Genomic DNA, 20,030 nt, shown 5'->3' with positions numbered 1-20,030 from the left:
TAGAAATTAAGGACCTTAATATTTAAGGAAAAAAATATTTTAAGAATAACAAACTTATATAATATTTTTGTTTATTTATTAAAATAGCATGATCATTAATGGAATTATAAAGTATCGAACTTGAGCACATCTTAAGAGGAGGAGAAAAAAATGCATTTTTATTTCATTAATGTTACAAAATTACATGGTAGTTATTTTAATTATATTCACATTTTATGCTACAAGAGTATGTAAAAATTATCGCAATGATGTTAATTTTTTGTATTTACAACGTATTTAAATTTTTTTTATTGCAAACAATATGATTAGCAAAATTTTGTTGTATGTCTAAAAGCCTTATTGCTACCGAATCTTCTCTGGAAAATGTAACATAAAAGTAAAAAATTTAGAATATTGAAATATAACAAAAATTTTAAAATATTTTACAAAGAATAAAAAAATTATGTCATTAAAATATTTATCAAATAATATTATCTATTAATATATATACTAATCTCTTAACTCTTCTTAAGAAAGTTTTTTAAATTTTTTATTCCAATTATGGCCTTTTGTTTTTTTAGTTACTACTCATTTATTTTTTTATGGGCTTTGCGTGTTTTAATCTCTTTTCATTTTATTGATTTGAGTTTTATTGCAGTAAAAAAATTTTAAAAATAGTTATATTTAATTTTTTTATTACACTAAAAAATTCTCATATAAAATCACATCTAAATTCAAATTAAAAATTAAAATCAACAAACTAAACAGATGATTAAATCTTTTTGTTCCATTTATGCCCTTTTTTTTATATAGTTATTATGCATTTATTTTTCCATTTGTTTTACTTCCCTTATTTTGACATTAGCTAATTATAAAAAAAGTGGTGGGACCCATTCACAATCAAAAGTCTCGTTCACTTTATTAATTCGAGTTTAGAATTTGAGTTGAGATGTGATTTTATGTGAAAGTTTTTTACTGTAGTAAAAAAATTAGATGTGATTGTTTGTGAGAGCTTTTTACTGTAAAAAAACTCAAATTTTAAACTCGAATCAGTGAAGTGAACGAGATAAATATTGGTTGAAAAAAGTGATGGGACCCACAATTTGATTCTCCCCCTCTCAGTTTACAAGTTGAGATCTGCTATCTCGTTTGGTTGTCCCCTAAGCTGTCCCTCCACTAAAGTTTTGACACCTTAAGAAAATTTTACGCATATTAACAGTAACCAGTTACAGAAAGTTCTCACCCACCATTAAAAAAAGAACAAAGAAAAATACTGAACAGAAACTCTTCCACCAAACTTTGATTCATGTTCTCTTGTCAATTGAGCCACATATATTCATGCTTAAATTTTATCTAGGAAAAGCTCTTTCAGCCGAAACAGAGTTCAATAACCCACGAAGACATCATTTTTGAAATAGGTTCCATAGTCTCCATAGAAACCGAGTTTGTTCGAGATTCCTCAATAAGCGAGAGAAAATCGGTTGGACCCACAAAGTTTCGAAGCCTCCTTTTAATCGTTTTGGCTGACGACAAATCGAGGATGTTTGAGGTCCAACTTTTGGATGAAATGGAAGAAGAACTGGTGCGGAGATTGAACTTTGGAGTTGGACTTTTGATCTTGAAGAGGTTGTGAGCAAGAAAGAAGACTTGAAAATTTTTTTTTTTTTTTGAATTCCTTCATTTTATTTTAAAAAAAAAAAATTTCATCGAAGTTAAAAAAAAAAGGCGAACCCATCATCAGAGAAATGACGTTAATAGCTAAATGGGACAGTTGTCTACCAAAAGTTAATGGAAACACTCTTTTTGTTTCCGTTTCGTTAACGCCGTTTAGGAAGGTTTTAAGGAGAGTTGATCTGTAAATTTTTATTAAGGTGTCAAAATTTTAAGTGGAGGAATAGCCGTAGAGATAATTAAGGGCTTTTTTTTTAGGTGAAAAATTTTAAAAAAATGTAATTTAAATTATAATTTTATTTGAATTTATGTTCTTTTAAATTTGAACTTGAGTTTAAATTTGAGGGGACGTTTAGAAGGAGAATTTGTGTCACGATTCAAATCATGATTCGTAGTTCGTTACAGTATTTTCTCTCACAAAAAACACACGTAAAATGAGAATGAGTCTGAATCATGATTCTGAATCTATGAACCAAACGTCCCCTCAGTTTGGGACTATAACTCGAGTTCAAGTTTTCCCTTTAACTCGAGTTCGAAAACTCGAACTAAAATTAATGAACAGTGTTTTTTCTATTCTTAAAAATACTATAACTTTTTCGTTTTAATTCTTATTGAGATGATTTTTTTTCTATGTGTTGACAACGAAAAGACTAATAAAACCACCCATATATCCTATTAAAATTTTCCATCAGTATTGAGTTTTTATTAAAATACTATCTAAATACAAATTTAAGTTTTGACTCACTCAAACACAAACTCAAAAAGATTCTTATCTCAAACCATAATTCAAATGTACACAACTAAACACAAACTCAAGTTATAACTTCAATTCAAATTATAACTCAAATTCAAATTAAGAATTATACTCAAGTTAAATTCTAAAAGAACAATCCCTAAGGCTCTATTTATTTCGCTCATTCGAGTTTAGAATTTAAGTTTTATTACAGTCAAAAAACTTTTAAAAATAATTATATTTAATTTGTTACTATAATAAAAAAATTTATATAAAATCACATCTTAACTCAAATTAAAAATTTAAATTAACGAATTAAGGCCTCGTTCATTTCTGAACTCCTCAGTCAACGTGTAATTTGGGTTTTTAGTGGGACCCCTTAATATTTTAAAACATTAATTAAATAGTTAAAAAAGCTGCTAGGACCCACAATTCTTTTAAAACATCAAAATAAATATTATTCTTTTAACTATGATAGCCATTGTTGAATAGTTGCTAGCGACTCCGGCCACTCCACACAGAATATTATGGGATTATTCGGTAACCTCATTTTTTAATTAAAAACTTAAAAAAAGTAATTTGAGTTATAATTTTATTTAAGTTCATATTTTTTTTAATTTAAACTTAAGTTTAAGATTAAAATTTGAGTTCAAATTTTCCCTTCAACTCGAGTTTAGAAACTCGAACTCAAATTAATGAACAATATTTTTTTTATTCTTAAAAATGTTATAACTTTTTCGTTTTAATTCTGATTGAGATGATTTTTTTTCTATGCGTTGACAACGAAAAGACGAATAAAACTCCACCCATATACCCTATTAAAATTTTTCATCAGCATTAAGTTTTTATTAAAATACTATCTAAATACGAATTTAAGTTTTGACACACTCAAACATAAACTCAAAAAGATTCATATCTCAAACCATAACTCAAATGTACACAATTAAATACAAACTCAAATTACAATTTCAACTCAAATTATAACTCAAAATCTACACTCAAATTACCTAACTCAAAAAAAATAAAAGAACGGGCCATAAATTCATCAAAAATACGGGGAACAATCTTATCCGCACAACATAAAAGCCCAAACTAAAGAAAAGTCTTGCTTTTTGAGTGTTAATGACATACATTGCTATTAACTAATGTATATACGATACACTTTCCTATGCATAAAAATTTAAGAATAATGATTATTGAATTAAACTAATAATATGGGGTTTTCGTGGTTTTTCTTCCAAGGTTTTCTCAAATTATTGCGTCATCTCATAAATTTGATTTTAATAATTTGTTAATTGACAAATTATTTTTGTTTTGCTCTACAAAGGAATAGCAGGGTAAATAAAATAATTGTCTACCACGGTATCATTCATACTATATAATTAAATGCATATATTTAGGCTTCAACTGTTGTAAGAAGCAGTCATATATTTTTATTTTAAAGTTTTGACCGTATTAGAATATTGTATTATATAATAATAATGTTTAGTACGATTATCATATTGTATAAATTAATACGGATAATTAATTAATATGATATATGTCGTATTATTAAATTTTAGCGTATTGTATTACATTTTTTATAATTGATAAGTGATTCATGTCGAGTTAGGGCACGACTAGGGGTCGGAGTTGGGCCGACATAGGGAGAGCCTATAATTGTCAAAAATTTGAGAGGCACAATGCAAATTTATTATTTTTTTTAAAAAATTATATTTTGGCCTCAAAATTTTTACAAAATTACATTTTGATCCCAAAACTTTTCAAAATTACACTTTGACACTAAAAATTTTATAAAATTTCATTTTGATACTAAAACTTTTGAAAAATTATACTGCGACCCCAAAAACTTTTTAAAAATTACATTTGACCCCAAAATTATTTAAAATTTATATGTTGACCTCTTATATAATACAATATGACACAAAATATTGCATTGTATTATGATAATAAAACACAATACAATACACCTTATACAATACAATATAAGCTACTAAACATGACTTACTATTTAATTAGTCCTCACTATTTAATCCCAATTTAACTAAAAATCAATTAAAAAATTCCCAAACGTAAATGCACGTGCAGTTGTTTCCTAGTAGTATAAAACGTAACATCATTAATTTTAATTTTACTATTTCTTAAATAATTCAAAAAACTGACTAATATCTAACGTGCAACTACACGGTAAGAAAAGAGGTGTAAGGTGTTCAATAAAAGAAAGAAACAGAAGAGATAAGAGCGCTTAGGCCCAATGACCCGTCATCAAAGTCCAAAGTTACAGATGACTGCTTTTCTTGTGCTAATGTGCAGACACAGCCGTGCTTTTTTGTTCCTTTGCTGCGCGCTTTCACAGAAAAGCAAACTGATATCTGCCCCAAGTAAGCAAAAAGTATAGATAACCCACATACCAAAATGCCCTTCTGAACACATGGCATAAAGCAAATGGCCGGTCGCGGTGGCACTTTGTGAAAGCGGGTGACCATGGAAGAGTGAAAAAAAGAAAAAATTGTTTGGTTGTTTTTTTAAGGGGAAAAGTTTGTCTTGGAGTTTGATGGGTCTAAAACGGAAAAATGGTTATGCAGGCAAGAATGAGACATGCTTTTTTAGGTTGTGCGCTGCAATGCCGAGACATTGAAACATACAAATCCATCCCATCGTCAGACATCATCCTTTTAGGGACGTTTACAATACAAGCTTTTCTCTTCTTTTTTTTTTTTTTTGTCTCTTTTTGTTATTTGATTTGGCTACTGAGTTTACAGCCAAAGCTTTGCCTTTAGCCCTACTACCCCCCTACACTACACACCTACTATTCCAACTCACTCACGTTTGCCTTGTAAGCACTGTGGATTCAAACTTGCCAGTTTCCATATGCAAGTGTCACCAACAAGACAACAGACTATTGTTTTCTTTTTGAGATAATTTCAGGTCCGTTTAGTTTAGTTCGTTAATTTGAATTTTTAATTTGAGTTAAGATGTGATTTTATTTGAAAACTTTTTACTGTAACAAAAAAGTTAGATGTAATTGTTTGTGAGAACTTTTTACTGTAGTAAAACTAAAATTCTAAACTTAAATCAGCGAAATAAACGGGACCTCAATTTACTATCCCAATATTATAGTAAGATTGTTTTTTAGTACCATATTTTTTTAATAATCTTAAATTAGTATCTCTACCTTTTTAAGGTGTCAGTTTTTGGTACTCTTGAGGTCGTTCTTTAAAATATGAAATGTCGAATTTGGTTTTTTTTAATCATTTATAATTTAATTCACCCAAATTTATTCTTTATTAAATTCAAGACAACCAGATAAGGAATTATTAAATAAATTAAATAAATTAAACCCTTCATGTCCCATAAACACGACCCCATAATATCAAAAATTGAATTTTAAAATGTTGAGATATCAATTTAAAATTATTAAAAATACAAAATATTAAAAGATGATATCACAATAAGACAAGATACCAACTTTAAATTACCTCTTTCTATTTTTTTTTCTTAGAAAGAGAACATTTTGGAAGCGCCATATTTAATCAAAATTCATATACAAATCTTATATTGTGAAACCTTTTTTTTTTATTAGGTGGTGTGGAACGCAGTGTCTTTATTACTTATTTTCTTTCTCTGATATTTACATTTTCAATTATAGTCCCTGATTACATGCACAAGTTCTGTTTATGCACAAGTTCAAAATGTTTTTAAAATAACATTTTAAATTTTGGTGATTTTCTTATTTTGTCCTGTTAAAATATAATTTTTTTCATATATGTTCTCACTGAATTTCACATTTTTTTTATTATTTTAAAATAAAAACTTAGCATATTCCTCTATTAAAATAAAAGTCTGGTTCCGCCATTGTCAGGAACCTTATGTCTGTCAAACACTTTCGAGCATTCAACCCAATAAAAAAACTTTAAAAAAAATGAAAGGATGTGTGTCTGAAGATTGGTATCCATGTTGGATCAAAATTGTAATGACTGCTAGTTCTGTGCAGAGAAATAGAATTACTCTTATATCTATACAATATATATATTTTTTGCTAATCATATCTATACAATACTTAAAAGGCACACTGTGCGCCTGGTTTCGTTTTCCATGGGACGAAACATCTCGTCCCAATTTTTTTTTTTTCAAAAAAACATTTTTTAAAATTTTTTTTTTGGGTTTCTCTTCTTCTTGCTTGTTGTTGGTCCCCTTTTTATTTTATTTATTTGTTTAGCCTCTAATTTTTGTTCTTTTCTCTTACTCTTATTTAATTTTAGTATTATTTTAGTCCCTTATTTTTTTTTTGAAAATTATTAACAAAACATGTCCATACTACGGACTCTTACAAATATTTCATAATTAAAACTCCATCACATATGTCGCACTGTAAGTTTTTTGGGCCGGATCAAATAGAATTTAGATTACCGTACTCTAACAATTTTTTTGGTCTCTCGTATTTTCTCCTCACTATTTATTTAATCATATGATTTTTTTTTACAATTATACATTCTTGTTTTTTACGTTTTTTTTTTCCTTTGGTTTCACTTCCTTTTTTATTTGCTTCTTTAATAATAACACAATAATTAAAATTTAGAACTTACAAAATTATCCTTGCATGGTATGTGGCCTCAACTAGTAAAGCTTAAAATGACACTATAGTCATGCTCGGGAAAATACCTCTGGACTTGCATCCTATCAATCATGACAAGTTTCTATGCTCCAACCTAATATCATATTGAATCTGGAAGGATTTGGTCCGACCCGGCCATTAGCCTCACATAACCGGACTAGCAAGGTAAAATTGGCATTTCAACAGTAGAGCGCTTACAAGTCTAAAATTTTATTCATTTTATCGATTCGAATTTAAAATTTAATAAATTTTGTTACAGTAAAAAATTTTCAGAAACAGTCATATTTATTTTTTTTATTATAATAAAAAATTTTCATATAAAATCACATCTCAACTCAAATTAAAAATTTAAATAAGTAAAATTAACGGTTCTATTATTAAATTCTCTCTCTAAAATTTTTTACTTTATTATTTTTTTATTTACTATGGTTTCAATGGTCTGCATAGAATTACTCACTTTTTTTTGCTTGTCAGGAATTACTCACTTCTAACACGACATTGCAATGTCAGGCATGTGAATAGTAGAACGGTTAAAAACTGTTTTTATATTAAAGAACCAAGGAAAAGGGCAAAATGCAGGACAACACCAAGTAGCAGAGTAGCAACTAATCCAAACCAATCGAGGACGTTTAAACAGTTTTCCTTTTGGATAATTGAACTCTCACTTTTCTAGTACACGTGGAACCTACTTTCATATTCAATGTAAATATTAATATTAATTGTATATTTATTATTTAAAAATAATATAAAATGTTATTTTTTTAATACATAATTGTTATTTAAAATATTAAATTTACTTTTTTTAATAATTATTGCCCCTATTTATTTCAACAACTCAAACTTTTATTTATGATTCAAATTTTAATTTAGGATTCAAATTGGTGTTTTGGATTGGAAAGGAAAAGTCAAGGACAATTCAAACTATTAACAATAGTTCAAGAACAACTCAAATGGTTGAGTTTAGAATTCATCTCCTCCTAAATTTTAACAATCTAAATTGTTGTCAACAGTCTAATAGTTTCATATTTTATTTTTGTTCTCTCTTCAATTTAATTCTTAAAAATATCATAACTTTTTCATTTTAATTTTGATTGGGATTAATTTTTTGGCTCCGTTTATTTCACCGATTCGAGTTTTGCTACAGTAACAAACTATCAGAAACAGTTATATCTACCTCTCTTGCTACAGTTAAAAAACTCTAACATAAAGTCACATCTCAACTTAAATTAAAAACTCAAATCAGTGAACTACATAGATGTGTTCATAATGAAGAGATGAACAAATCCCTACTTATATTGCATATTTTCTAATATCATTTATAATGAGGTTTTATAAGATTTGTTACAAAACTCTAATGACCGTTTTAAACATTTTATCCAAACACAGTTCAGATTTTATTCCTAATTTAAATTATAATTTATTTGCATACCCAAACAACAATTTATATCACAGTTTGAATCACCACAATTCAGATTCTACAGTTCTAACAAAAAATGTTAAAATCTCTACAGTTTTTAATTATTGAACCAAACAAGCCCATTAAGTTTTGAAATTTGTAAAAGTAAACTTTTATGTTTAAAATAAATAAAAAAAATGCAAAAATTACATTAATTACATGAAAAAATAAACATTTCAACTAATAGAAATCAAATGTCAAATTTCTCATATGTTATACTTAGTGATAAATTTACCACAAAGTATAGCATATGAACAATTTGCCATCTTGCAATTGATTAGATAATTTCTTATTTTTATAGAAAACTCCACTTGACTATTCTCCCTAAATCATCATTATCATTTTCTTTTTCTTCTTTTAACCCCATTTCCAGGCCCAACTCATTTCTAAGTCCTCTGCTTTCTTATGCCAGTGTTTTGAACAACAACATCGGCGACAATTATGGGTCTTCTTTATACAATTCTATAAATGAAAATATCGTCGGAGAAATATTCTCTCCGACAAGCGTATATTTCGGGTCGTCTAAGGACGTTAATTATGGGTTGAAGCATCTATGAACCTGTTCAAGATGTGAGAATCCCATATTAGCAAAAGCAGACGATTGGGCTTGTTACCTTTGTGTATCCATAGACTATGAAGCTCATTTTGGCTAAAAGAAACCCACATTTTATTTGTGATTTTCGGGTGCTCGTTAAGCCTTACAAAGAGAAGGGGAAATTGTAGAAAAGTATGAGAAAAGTTTACTCGTATTGATCTCATCTAATCTCCTTACAATAATACCTTATTCAGATGGTTCATGTACTCGACACATGATGATTTTCGTTACTCATTGTAATAGAAGGATAAAACTTGTTAACGAAATAAAATTCAGGGAGAACGAATGTTACTTTTTAAAATTCGAAGGGCAAAGTGTTGCAAGAATCATAGTTCGAATGAAATTTTTGAAATTAATTCTAAATTTATAATTAACATATTAATTATAGCATTATATTGAAAATGCTCTAATAAGTCTTCCTCATCCTAGATTTTGGTTCATAAGCCATCCCAATAGTTACACATTCATCGATTCATATTGTACTTTTACATGTGATGCTCTTTGAATAAACATTTCTCAAGTGAAAAGTGGATTTTTTTATTTTGTTATTTTTTTTGTCACGAGATCATAGCCCCACGCAGTAGCATATTAAAAAATATGTAAATAAAAAGACAGTTTACCCTTGAGTCGGACAATTTGTTATCCTCTAAAATGCTGAGTTTCTTCTTTTATATTATAATAATTTTTTTTCTTGACTAATATGTTTTGTATTTGTCTTTAATAAAGGATCCTGCACAAGAAAAAATTTAAACCTAAAATTCATCTCCATAACTATGAATAATTAAGTATCTGTGACAACCAAGACCAAAGTTATAGAAAACACAATGACTATATAATGTACAAATCCTTGGTATTTATAATTTTTGAGACTCTCAATCAATAATAATAATATCAAAGTTCCTCGTTCACTTCGCTGATTCGAGTTTAGAATTTGAGTTGAGATGTGATTTTATGTGAGAGCTTTTTACTGTAGCAAAAAAGTTAGATGTGATTGTTTGTGAGAGCTTTTTACTGTAGAAAAACTCGAATTCTAAATTCAAATCAGCGAAGTGAACGGGACCTAAATGGTGACTCAACAAGTTTACAAGAGTCAAGCGATTTATTAAAAAAAAAAAAAAAGAACATAAAAAAGAAAAAAGGTCACAAGTAATTCTTAAAAAAAAAAAAAAAACCGAGTCAATCAGGGTAGACAAATGAGAAAGCAAAGTTACCAGTTAAAAGAAAATTAAGGTGGGACCCTCATGACAGTCACGCTGGTTACAACAGTTACAAAACTACGGGGACCGTGTTACACGCGCCTCGAAACTGCGACAGAGCAAACATTCTCAAAAAAAGCAACAACAAACAAAAAAACAATATATTTTGCTAAAAAAAACAAAAAGAAAAACAATATTAAATATAGAAAATTAAAAAAAAAACGAAAGGACAAATTTTAGTTCCAAAACCTCGGACTTCGAGATTACAGTCTTCTCTCCGTCTATCTCTCTCTATAATATTAGTTTTTCTTTTCTTTTTTTTTTCCTTCTAAGATAAATGAGATTCTCCATTCTCGGCACGCTCGCTCTCTAAAGCGTCGTTTCTGTCCCTCCAATCTCCATTCGTGCTGACCCTTCAACGCGTGCGTTGCACGCACTTTTCTTAAGTAAAAATTCTTTGAAAAAAATTAGATTTTATTTATTTTATTAATTTAAATTTTTAATTTTTAATTTTTATAATTAAAATTTTTTAAAAAATATCACATTTAATTTTTTATTATAATTAAATATTTTTAAAAATATTACATCCTAACATAAATTAAAAACTCAAATTTATAAAGTGAGAGAAAGCTTATAAGTACCATTAAAGAATTTTGATGAAAGCAGTGTTAATGTCAGCTTTTGAAGAGTTCTCTGTTTGGATGGTATTTTTTTTAATTTTTATTTCTTTTGGCTAAATGGCTGTCGTTGACAGCTGTGTGTTTTTTCTTTTAGGAAAATGAAATTTCTGAGATTTGTCTATTTATGATATAAATTACTTTTTTGACGGGTACTTCACTGCCACAATAAAAAAACAAAAAAAAATCCAAATTTAAAGCAAGATCACCAAAGGGTATGGTTGGGTAAGAAATTAGAGTTTAGAATTTATGATGAGTAGATTTGTTGGTCAAGTTGTTTCTATAATTGGAAGATAATTAAAAAAACACGAATTATGAAGTATAAGAAGATTTCTAAACATCAGTTTATTTTATAATCAAGTGACAACTTAAATTTTATTATTATAGTATTTTTTATCACAAAAATTAAAATTTAATTTTTTTATTATTATGTTTTATCTCACATGCACAGTTAAAATTTTTAACTTGAGCTGTGAATCAAATATATCCATAATTGGAATAAACTAATGAGATTTTTCTATTCCTATGCTTGGATGCAATGCATAATGATTTACCAAATCTAGTCATATGTGGCCTTATAAGAACAACACTTATAATTGCGTTGACCTTCCAACGTACGATTTGGTTAAAGCATATTGTGGGCTATAGGCTTACAACAACGTTTCCAGTGGGCTCCACAGTATCCACTCTATGACGTCTTCACTTAAGCAAAGCAATTTGATTGGTGCGTTGCTATCACGCACTGAAATTAGAAAGTGGAGGATTTTGGATTTTATTTTTATTTTTTACCCGCATTTGTTCAATGTAACTCTGCTTCACGCTCTTCCTTCTGCTTATTAACACAAAACAGTAGTTCTCTCTCTCTCTCTCTCTCCTTCTTGCCCCCCCCCCCGCCATACCACCTTTGTCATTTGTTATTCTCTCGTTACAGTGTCATTTCCTTCTCAAAAAATCTCAGTCCCTCTTCATCGTCTCTTTCACTTCCCTCTCCTTTCTTCTTCTACATTCTCTCTTCATTTTCCTCTGCAAAACCAGAAAATAAAAACCATGACCAGCAACAACAGCAAAGAAAAGCTAGTAGTGGAAGTTGTGGCGGCTCACAACCTGATGCCCAAAGACGGCGAAGGCTCGTCTTCTCCGTTCGTAGAAGTGGAGTTCGAGAACCAGAGGCTAAGAACCCAGGTGAAATACAAGGACTTGAACCCAGTTTGGAGCGAGAAGCTCGTTTTCCATGTCAAGGACGTCGCCGACCTTCCTTACCGGACAATAGAGATCAACGTCTTCAACGAGAGAAGATCGAGCAACAGCAGAAACTTCCTCGGCAAAGTCAGGGTCTCCGGTTCCAGCATTGCCAAGGAAGGCGAAGAGGTTCCTCAGCTCCACACGCTCGATAAACGGAGCTTGTTTTCCCACATCAGAGGAGAGATAACCTTAAAGCTTTACGTCTCCACCAGAGTGGAGGTTAAGGATATTGTCGGAGCTAATGAAACAGTAGTACTGTCCTCCAATGGGTTTTCGAAGAAGAATAAGAAAGCTCTGCAAGGCCCGAGCTCGGCCATGGCGACGCAGCAGCAGATTATGCAAGAGAACAAGGCTTCACAGCAAGGTCATCAAAGTTTGTCGAAGCCGGTGGAGCCGAACGTCCCTCGAGAGATCATGAAACCTGTTGTTATAACAACCGGACCGGCTCCGGTCATTCCCGTCGCCGCAGCCGGAGCCGCCGCCGGTGGCGTGTACTCACATGGGTCGAGCGAGTTCTCGCTTAAGGAGACTCGGCCTCTGCTCGGCGGAGAGTCGCTTCAGAAGGACAAGACAAGCTCGACCTACGACCTCGTCGAACAAATGCAGTATCTTTATGTTAGAGTGCTGAAAGCTCGGGAAATCTCGCTGTTCGGCGGCGCGGAGTTGGTGGCGGAGGTTAAGCTTGGGAACTACAGAGGGGTGACGAAGAGAGTTGGTTTGAACAATGTGGAGTGGGATCAAGTTTTCGCGTTTTCTAAGGATTGCATACAGTCGTCAATGGCGGAGATATTTGTTAAGGAGAGCAACAAAGACGAGGTTTTGGGACGTGTTTGGTTCGATTTGAACGAGGTTCCGAGGAGGGTTCCGCCGGATAGTCAGCTGGCTCCGCAGTGGTACAGAATGGAGGATAAGAAAGGGGACAGGTCTAAAGCTGGGGAAGTGATGTTGTCGGTTTGGTTTGGGACTCAGGCCGACGAGGCCTTCGCCGAGGCGTGGCATTCGAAGGCGGCGAACGTGCATTTCGACGGGCTTTCTTCGATCAAGTCCAAGGTTTACTTGTCCCCCAAGCTCTGGTACTTGAGAGTGTCGATTCTCGAAGCGCAGGACATCGTTCCCGGCGAGAAAGGCTCGGGCTTGATGAGGTTTCCGGAGCTTTCAGTGAAAGCCCAGGTGGGGAATCAAGTTCTCAAGACGAGAATTGCGCAGCCTAGCCCGACCAGAAGCCTCTCCAATCCTTACTGGATTGAAGAGATGATGTTTGTTGTTGCTGAGCCTTTTGAGGATTACTTGTTCGTTTCGGTTGAAGATCGGGTTGGCCCCGGGAGGGATGAGGTTGTCGGGAGAGTGATTCTTCCGGTGACGGCGATCGAGAAGAGGAACGACGAGAAGCCCGTCGTTTCGAGGTGGTTTAACCTTGACAACAGCCACTTTGGCAATGCGGGGGAGTCGAAAATGGTGGCGAGATTCGGGTCGAGAATTCATCTCCGGGTTTCTCTTGACGGAGGTTACCACGTGCTTGATGAAGCCACTATATATAGCAGCGACGTTAGGCCCACTGAGAAGCGTTTGTGGAAGCCCCATATTGGTGTTTTGGAAATGGGGATTTTGGGGGCGACGGGCCTTGTGCCGGTGAAGATCAAGGAAGGGAAAGGCGGCTCGACGGACTCGTATTGCATCGCGAAATACGGCCAGAAATGGGTTCGAACAAGGACTGTTGTAGATAGTTTGTCGCCCAAATGGAACGAGCAATACACTTGGGAAGTGTATGATCCTTGCACGGTGGTAACGGTTGGGGTGTTCGATAATTCTAGGATTGATAAGAACATGGCTAGTAACACCGGTGGCCGCGATTCGCGGATCGGGAAAGTGAGGATAAGGCTGTCGACGCTCGAGACCGATCGGGTTTACACTCACTCGTACCCGCTTCTGATGTTGCATACATCAGGGGTGAAGAAAATGGGGGAGCTTCACCTGGCGGTTAGATTCTCCTGCACCAATATGACCAACATGCTTCACATGTACACAATGCCGATGCTGCCCAAGATGCATTACGTGAATCCCTTGAGCGTGAACCAGTTGGAGAGCTTGAGGTACCAGGCGATGAACGTGGTGGCGTCGCGGCTCAGCCGGGCGGAGCCCCCACTCGGGCGGGAAGTAGTCGAGTACATGCTTGACCATGACTCCCACATGTGGAGCATGAGGAGGAGCAAGGCTAATTTCTTTCGCCTCATGAATGTGCTGTCTGGATTTATGGCTATAGGGCGTTGGATTGAGTCAATGCGCAATTGGCACAAGCCGGTTTACTCAGCCTTGTTCATGGCGTTTTTCCTGTTGCTTGTTGCTTTCCCTGAGCTCATTATCCCCGCCGTGTTGCTCTACATGGCGTTTATTGGGCTGTGGAGGTACCGGTCCCGGCCCCGCTACCCTCCCCACATGGACACCCGCCTGTCTCATGCAGAGAGCGTTTACCCTGATGAGCTCGATGAGGAATTCGATTCCTTCCCCACTAGTAGGATTGCGGATGTTGTTCGGATGAGGTACGATCGGCTGAGGAGCGTGGCCGGGAGGATTCAGACTGTTGTTGGAGATATGGCTTCACAAGGGGAGCGTTTTCAGGCGCTGATAAGCTGGCGAGACCCGAGGGCGAGTTTCTTGTTTGTGATATTTTGCTTGGTTGCTGCTGTTGGTTTCTATGCAGTGCCTATTAGAGTTGTGGTGGCTTTGTGGGGATTGTACGTGCTTAGGCCTCCGAGGTTCAGGAGCAAGTTGCCCTCTCGTGCTTTGAGTTTCTTCAAAAGGCTGCCCACAAGGGCAGATAGCTTGTTGTAGGAAGAATGGATTTGAAATGTTTTGACTAGTTAGGATTCGGAAAAAGAAACATTTTGTTTTTTGTTTGTTGGATGCTGTTTTCCCCTGAATCGTGTAGCTGTGTTGCTGTCTAGCGGAACTATTTACGAATTATGTAGGACCAATCTGTGTATCTAGAAAAATACCATTATGTTTTTAACTGTTATCTGTTTCTGTCCATTGGTACTCTGATGGTAATTAAATGCGAGGGTTTTTTAATCATAGAAGAAAATTTCACAACGTCGCGTGGGAAATGGCTCTACCATCTCTATCGCATGCTATTAAGAAGAAAAATACAAAAAAGATTATTTTTATTTCAATATATCTAAAATAACTCGTACATATAAATATGGTAAAACAAATTGCTAAAGCTGAAGCTGAATTGTTTTTATTTCAGTATAAAAGCACCGTCAGCAGTGAGGTCCACGTTTCTTAGTTATTCACTTCACCAATGATGGGTCGCCTCGGGATAAAAATGATGCGAGGCGTGGATCGGTGCGTTGAGGAAGTCCGCTCCGAGCTCCCATGGCTCTACAGCAAGCAGCTGCCTGCAATAAACAATCATATGAAAACAATGTAATCAAGAATGGATATTTGATAAACTTTGTTAGTTACCATCCAAATACCATCTTTGTAACTTTCTGGTTAATCGCCAAATGGACACAAAAAAATTAAACTTACCACTAGAGCAGCGAAAGGCAACATTTTCTCCACTGGCATGTTGGCGCAGATAGCTAAAAGTGAAACAAAAAATGTTGATCTTTTTATATCATTTGAAGATAACCGAAATAGATTCAGATTAATGTATGAACCTCCCTGTGCTGTTTAATGATCAGAAGAGAGTCTTCTGAAAATATGATCGCAAGCAGAAAAAGCAATTGAAAGGAAGAAATTGTGCTCATAATGCAGAAAGACAGTGGAAGATATGAAGTTGAAATGTTCAACATACAATATAGAACTGCTCCGATGAATGCATCACCAGCACCGGTTGAATCAATGACTTCTGAGGGTGGAATCTTCTCAGCCGTTCCCACAAGCAGCCTCCCAGTCACTGTTCCGATCCCATTAGCTCTTAATTTTGCCACTGACTGAGGATTGAAAGGAAGGTTATTAGTGGAAAGTAATAAATCTACTTCATTTGCAAACATTGATTACTTCATGTTCTGTGTGGTTATGTTTAACTGCCAACATCACTAATGTTGTTCAATAACTTTTGGGGGGTTAAGATCCCAGTCATACAAACATCATAATAACGACCGACGAACCATTTTGCTTCTAGCCTAAGGGCTTGCTTAAGAGTTTTACCAAGTGATCAACCATACACGCCAAGTCTAATAATTCATCGAGCAAAGCTCCAACTATCTAAATTGATAGCTTAAAACTTGGATGATCAATCCGTGATCTCGTGACACAAAAATTCAACTCTTTTTTATATATATAAAAAAACAAAATATTAATATGAAAAAAAAAAAAAAATTCAAGGGGAGGGAAAAAAGTCTGCTCTGAGTTGAATAAAAGTGAATCACCGATGAAATGTAAGTCGGGAAGGTTGGCTGGTCATCCTTTTTCTGCTTCAACAATTCTAGTAACCTGTCTACATCAATTTCCTCTTCCTGGGGATGCTCTGCCAGAAACAGAGTTTAATCAAAACCTGTATGTTTTTTAAACGGCAAATGATATAGACTACGGTCACATGATTTCTAGCCACAGCTATTAAGAAGGCTTCATATAATATTCCTACTCGGAAAAAAAAAGAAAAAGAAAAAAAAAAGAACAACACTTACCTTCTACACTTCTCTCAAGCATTAGGCATCCATCTTCTCCTAGAGTCACAATCACAAATTTCAGTTTTGGCAATCTCAAAAGCATGGAAACCAGTGCACTTGGAACAGAAGGTGCTCCTGTCCATGCCTGTAACACAAGAAATCCATTTCAATTTCCTGTGATATTAAACTCCGCAAATGTTCTTTTGGAAATTGCAAAACTGAAGATACAAAAAGATACGAAGAACTAGATCATATGGATAAGTTGAAAAAGAAAATTATCAGAATTAATTCTACTTGCCAGTGGGAATTTTGCTGAGCAAACAGCATAATCAGCCAATTCCAGAAGATCATCCTGCCCTTCTCTTACTCTTTCTGCTTCAACAAGAATAGGTATATTCTTCCTAATTGCCTGCAGAAGAAGAAGCCCATTGATGCTGTGATATTCCCGGGAATTCATCCTTTTCTACACTCTCCGTAAATTCAAAAAATTTCACTTTCAGAAGGATATAAATAGGTAGGACTGGATCGAGCACTAGTGATGATTAAGCAAACATGGTAACAAATTATAGCAAGGAAAATTTGTTACCAATAGCACCCTGCTATGGTATAGAGTTAGCATTTTATCATACTATTGAAGTATCATACTTCCTATGATGCATTTGAAGGATTCTAGGCTATCAATGTTATGTAAGGACTCGAATGATTTGAAAAACAATATAAATACTAGATTTCTTATAGCGAGAAAAGGAACTTAAGAGGAAGGAAAATGGAAGATCATCATGGGCAAGATGAGTACGATATATCATTCACCGGATGTTTCCCATTGGAATTAATTGTCATGGAACAACAACAGTGATAAACAATCTTCATCATACTATATATATATATATATATATATATACAACTTTCAAACTACTGTCGAAAATTCATCAACTACAACAATGCAAAATGATTTGAACACCAGAATGACAAGAAGACGATATATTACCTCCTTTGCAACAACTAAAGCAGTTTCATGCCAGCGTCCATCAAAGTATACAATTCTTGCACCATCTAATAGAGACACTAAAGTTGACGAGGAAAGCTCCTCAGGTTGCATAGGAGGATATCCCGGGGTGTGAATACAAGTGCGAGTTTTACTGCAATATCATTTTAGATTAATTAACCGAGCAATGAGGTTACAAGATGCCCACTTATTATTGAATAATAAACAAGTAATATACACGATAAATCCTTCTGCATCTTTGAAATTTACAAACAAAATAGACAGAGGAAAGAAAGGGTGCATCCTCACGTTTGGTCATCAACAATGATATAGGTAAATGGTGAATTACCGCCCTCAGCAACCTGGAAATAAAACTAAGGGAGTAAAAAAAATAAAAAATAAAAAAAAGACCAGCAAAATGCTTCTCTCTCTCTTTTCTTGCCTTTATTAGATAAAAGAAACAAGAACTCTTTCCAATTTCCATTATCTTAAAATAAAAGGGAACTCTTACTCTAAGAACTATTATTTTACCTTCCGATAACAACTTCTATTTTAACCGTTGGATTAATTTTTTAATAGTTTAATCCGTGAGTGTCCACATTAAATATTTGTAGTGCCTAGCGAATAGCTGCTCTTACTCATACATCAAACCATTGAAAAACGAATCCAACGGTTAAACAAAAATCCTTACCAAAAGGTGAAAATAGCACTCTTACTTCCAACGGTTAAAACAAGCATTGCCAATATTTAAAAATAGTAATTCCTACTATAAAAGTACCAAAATAAAAAACCCAAAAAGCATGTACCACAAGAAAAGAAGTATCCACGCCATCAGCTTCTAGCTCTTTCAGTATAGTCTTGCCTTGTGAATCATCAGCAACCTAGGATTTCACAAACCAATCCTTTAATAAACAACCCAAATAACGAAAAAAAAAAAAGCAATAAAACTAAGGAGAATATCTGCGACAAAAAATCAAAAACCTTTGAAACTAGCCTTGGACTTAATCCCAAGCGAGACGCGCAAGTCAAAGTATTCCCTGCATTTCCACCACCTTGGACCTAAAAACCAACAAATGTTTTCATTCACTCTTCAAAGCATTTTGCTACAACAAAATCAACCATAGAAATCAAGAAAGAGACTTTTGTATTTTTCTCGGAAAATTAGTAGCGGAAAGCAAATAATTACCATCAAGCTGGTGCTTCTGATCTTGTCGTCCGGCTTAGGATAAGCCGCCACCGCCGCCAAGAAGTCCACCCCCGCCGCACCGACGCTGACCTATTATTCACCCATCAACACCCAATTTACTCACTCTATAAAATCGCGAAATTAAAGCAACGAAAGACTAAGGCCTACTCATTTCACTATTTTAATTTTAAAATTTAAATTTTAATACAGTAAAAAAATTTTAAAAAGTCATATCTAATAATACAAAATTAAATAATTTTTCTCAAATTAAATTAAAAATTCGAATAAACGAATTAAACGGGCCTAAACAGCAAAGAAAGCAATGCAAACGCTAATCCGAAATCAAAGGGAGAGATCTAAAGAGAGAACGCACGACGACGCGATTTTCGGGGATTGGAAGCAATTCCGACGACATTTTGACCCTGAAAATTTTCTCTTTCTTCTCTGAGACAGTCCGTACAAGAAAACACTTGTATATATATAATTCAGTAGTGAAAGAAAGAATATTAATAAAGAAAAGAAAACTTGGTTAGCAAGAAATAAAAGTTAAGCCAAGCGGGGACCTGGTTGAGCCCAGGCGAGTAAAAGTCGTCGAAGAAGAAGAGAAAGTGGAATGCCAGAGAGTGGCATTCGGAAACGTGTGGAGGGAGAGCATTTTGAGCGGGGAAAAGCGCGTGGAGAGAAGGAAGTGGGAATGGTTGGATATGAAAGCTTCTGGGCCCTTGCTGGCGGCAAAAGCCGAAAGGCTTCGCGATTGGCTATGGCGTGGCTATTCCTGTAAGCGTCTGTAAGATTAGCCATCGGCCATTGATTGGTTGGTTCTTTGCTTTGAGTTCCTGTTTGGAAGCGGCCAGGTGGTTTCCTTATCCGGAGTTGGTTTTGGTGAGTTCCGGTTTGAGGTATTAAAAAACTTTTCATTTCACCAATTTAAATTTTATTATAATAAATTTTTTTTAAAAATAATTAAATTTAATTTTTTTTATTACAGTAAAATTTTTTTATATAAAATTATATTTAAATTTAAATTTAAAATTTAAAATAACGAATTAAACGGGGACTTCGAGTTTTTGTTTCCAAACATG

General features: G+C 33.9%; 2 protein-coding genes across 3 annotated transcripts; one reads left to right on the top strand and one right to left on the bottom strand.

The window, feature by feature from the left end:
- Window positions 1-11,814: 11,814 nt before the first annotated feature.
- On the top strand, window positions 11,815-15,241 carry LOC21398985 (FT-interacting protein 1). Its single transcript, XM_010093536.2, has one exon. The coding sequence runs from the start codon at window positions 11,970-11,972 to the stop codon at window positions 14,991-14,993; it is 3,024 nt and encodes a 1,007-aa protein (XP_010091838.1). The 5' UTR covers window positions 11,815-11,969; the 3' UTR covers window positions 14,994-15,241.
- A 64-nt stretch (window positions 15,242-15,305) lies between these two features.
- On the bottom strand, window positions 15,306-19,800 carry LOC21398984 (ketohexokinase). Of its 2 annotated transcripts, none has more exons than XM_024162622.1 (13): window positions 19,512-19,800; window positions 19,322-19,370; window positions 18,949-19,038; window positions 18,744-18,821; window positions 18,569-18,643; window positions 18,072-18,124; window positions 17,766-17,916; window positions 17,076-17,240; window positions 16,796-16,922; window positions 16,538-16,635; window positions 15,961-16,099; window positions 15,693-15,745; window positions 15,306-15,559 (listed from the first exon to the last, which is right to left on the bottom strand). In XM_024162622.1, exons 1-13 carry the CDS (start codon window positions 19,601-19,603, stop codon window positions 15,452-15,454), a joined length of 1,278 nt encoding a protein of 425 aa, XP_024018390.1. In that variant the 5' UTR covers window positions 19,604-19,800; the 3' UTR covers window positions 15,306-15,451. The 2 variants fall into 2 exon arrangements, with proteins under 2 accessions (XP_024018390.1, XP_024018391.1); XM_024162623.1 differs by having other exon boundaries at window positions 17,076-17,186; window positions 19,512-19,798.
- Between the last annotated feature and the right edge of the window lie 230 nt (window positions 19,801-20,030).

Source organism: Morus notabilis, unplaced genomic scaffold (assembly GCF_000414095.1).
Source record: "Morus notabilis unplaced genomic scaffold, ASM41409v2 Scaffold602, whole genome shotgun sequence".
Taxonomy (NCBI): domain Eukaryota; kingdom Viridiplantae; phylum Streptophyta; class Magnoliopsida; order Rosales; family Moraceae; genus Morus; species Morus notabilis.
The sequence above is the reverse complement of the archived record's forward strand: the minus strand, read 5'-3'. Positions and strand labels throughout refer to the sequence as shown.

Coding starts and splice junctions, on each gene's coding strand:
- LOC21398985 (XM_010093536.2), top strand. CDS start 11,970: ATGACCAGCAACAACAGCAAAGAAAAGCTAGTAGTGGAAGTTGTGGCG.
- LOC21398984 (XM_024162622.1), bottom strand. CDS start 19,603: ATGCTCTCCCTCCACACGTTTCCGAATGCCACTCTCTGGCATTCCACT. Junction 19,039..19,321: donor TCCCCGAAAATCGCGTCGTC/GTGCGTTCTCTC, acceptor GGTGAATAATAG/GTCAGCGTCGGTGCGGCGGG. Junction 16,923..17,075: donor GCTCAGCAAAATTCCCACTG/GCAAGTAGAATT, acceptor CTTGTGTTACAG/GCATGGACAGGAGCACCTTC.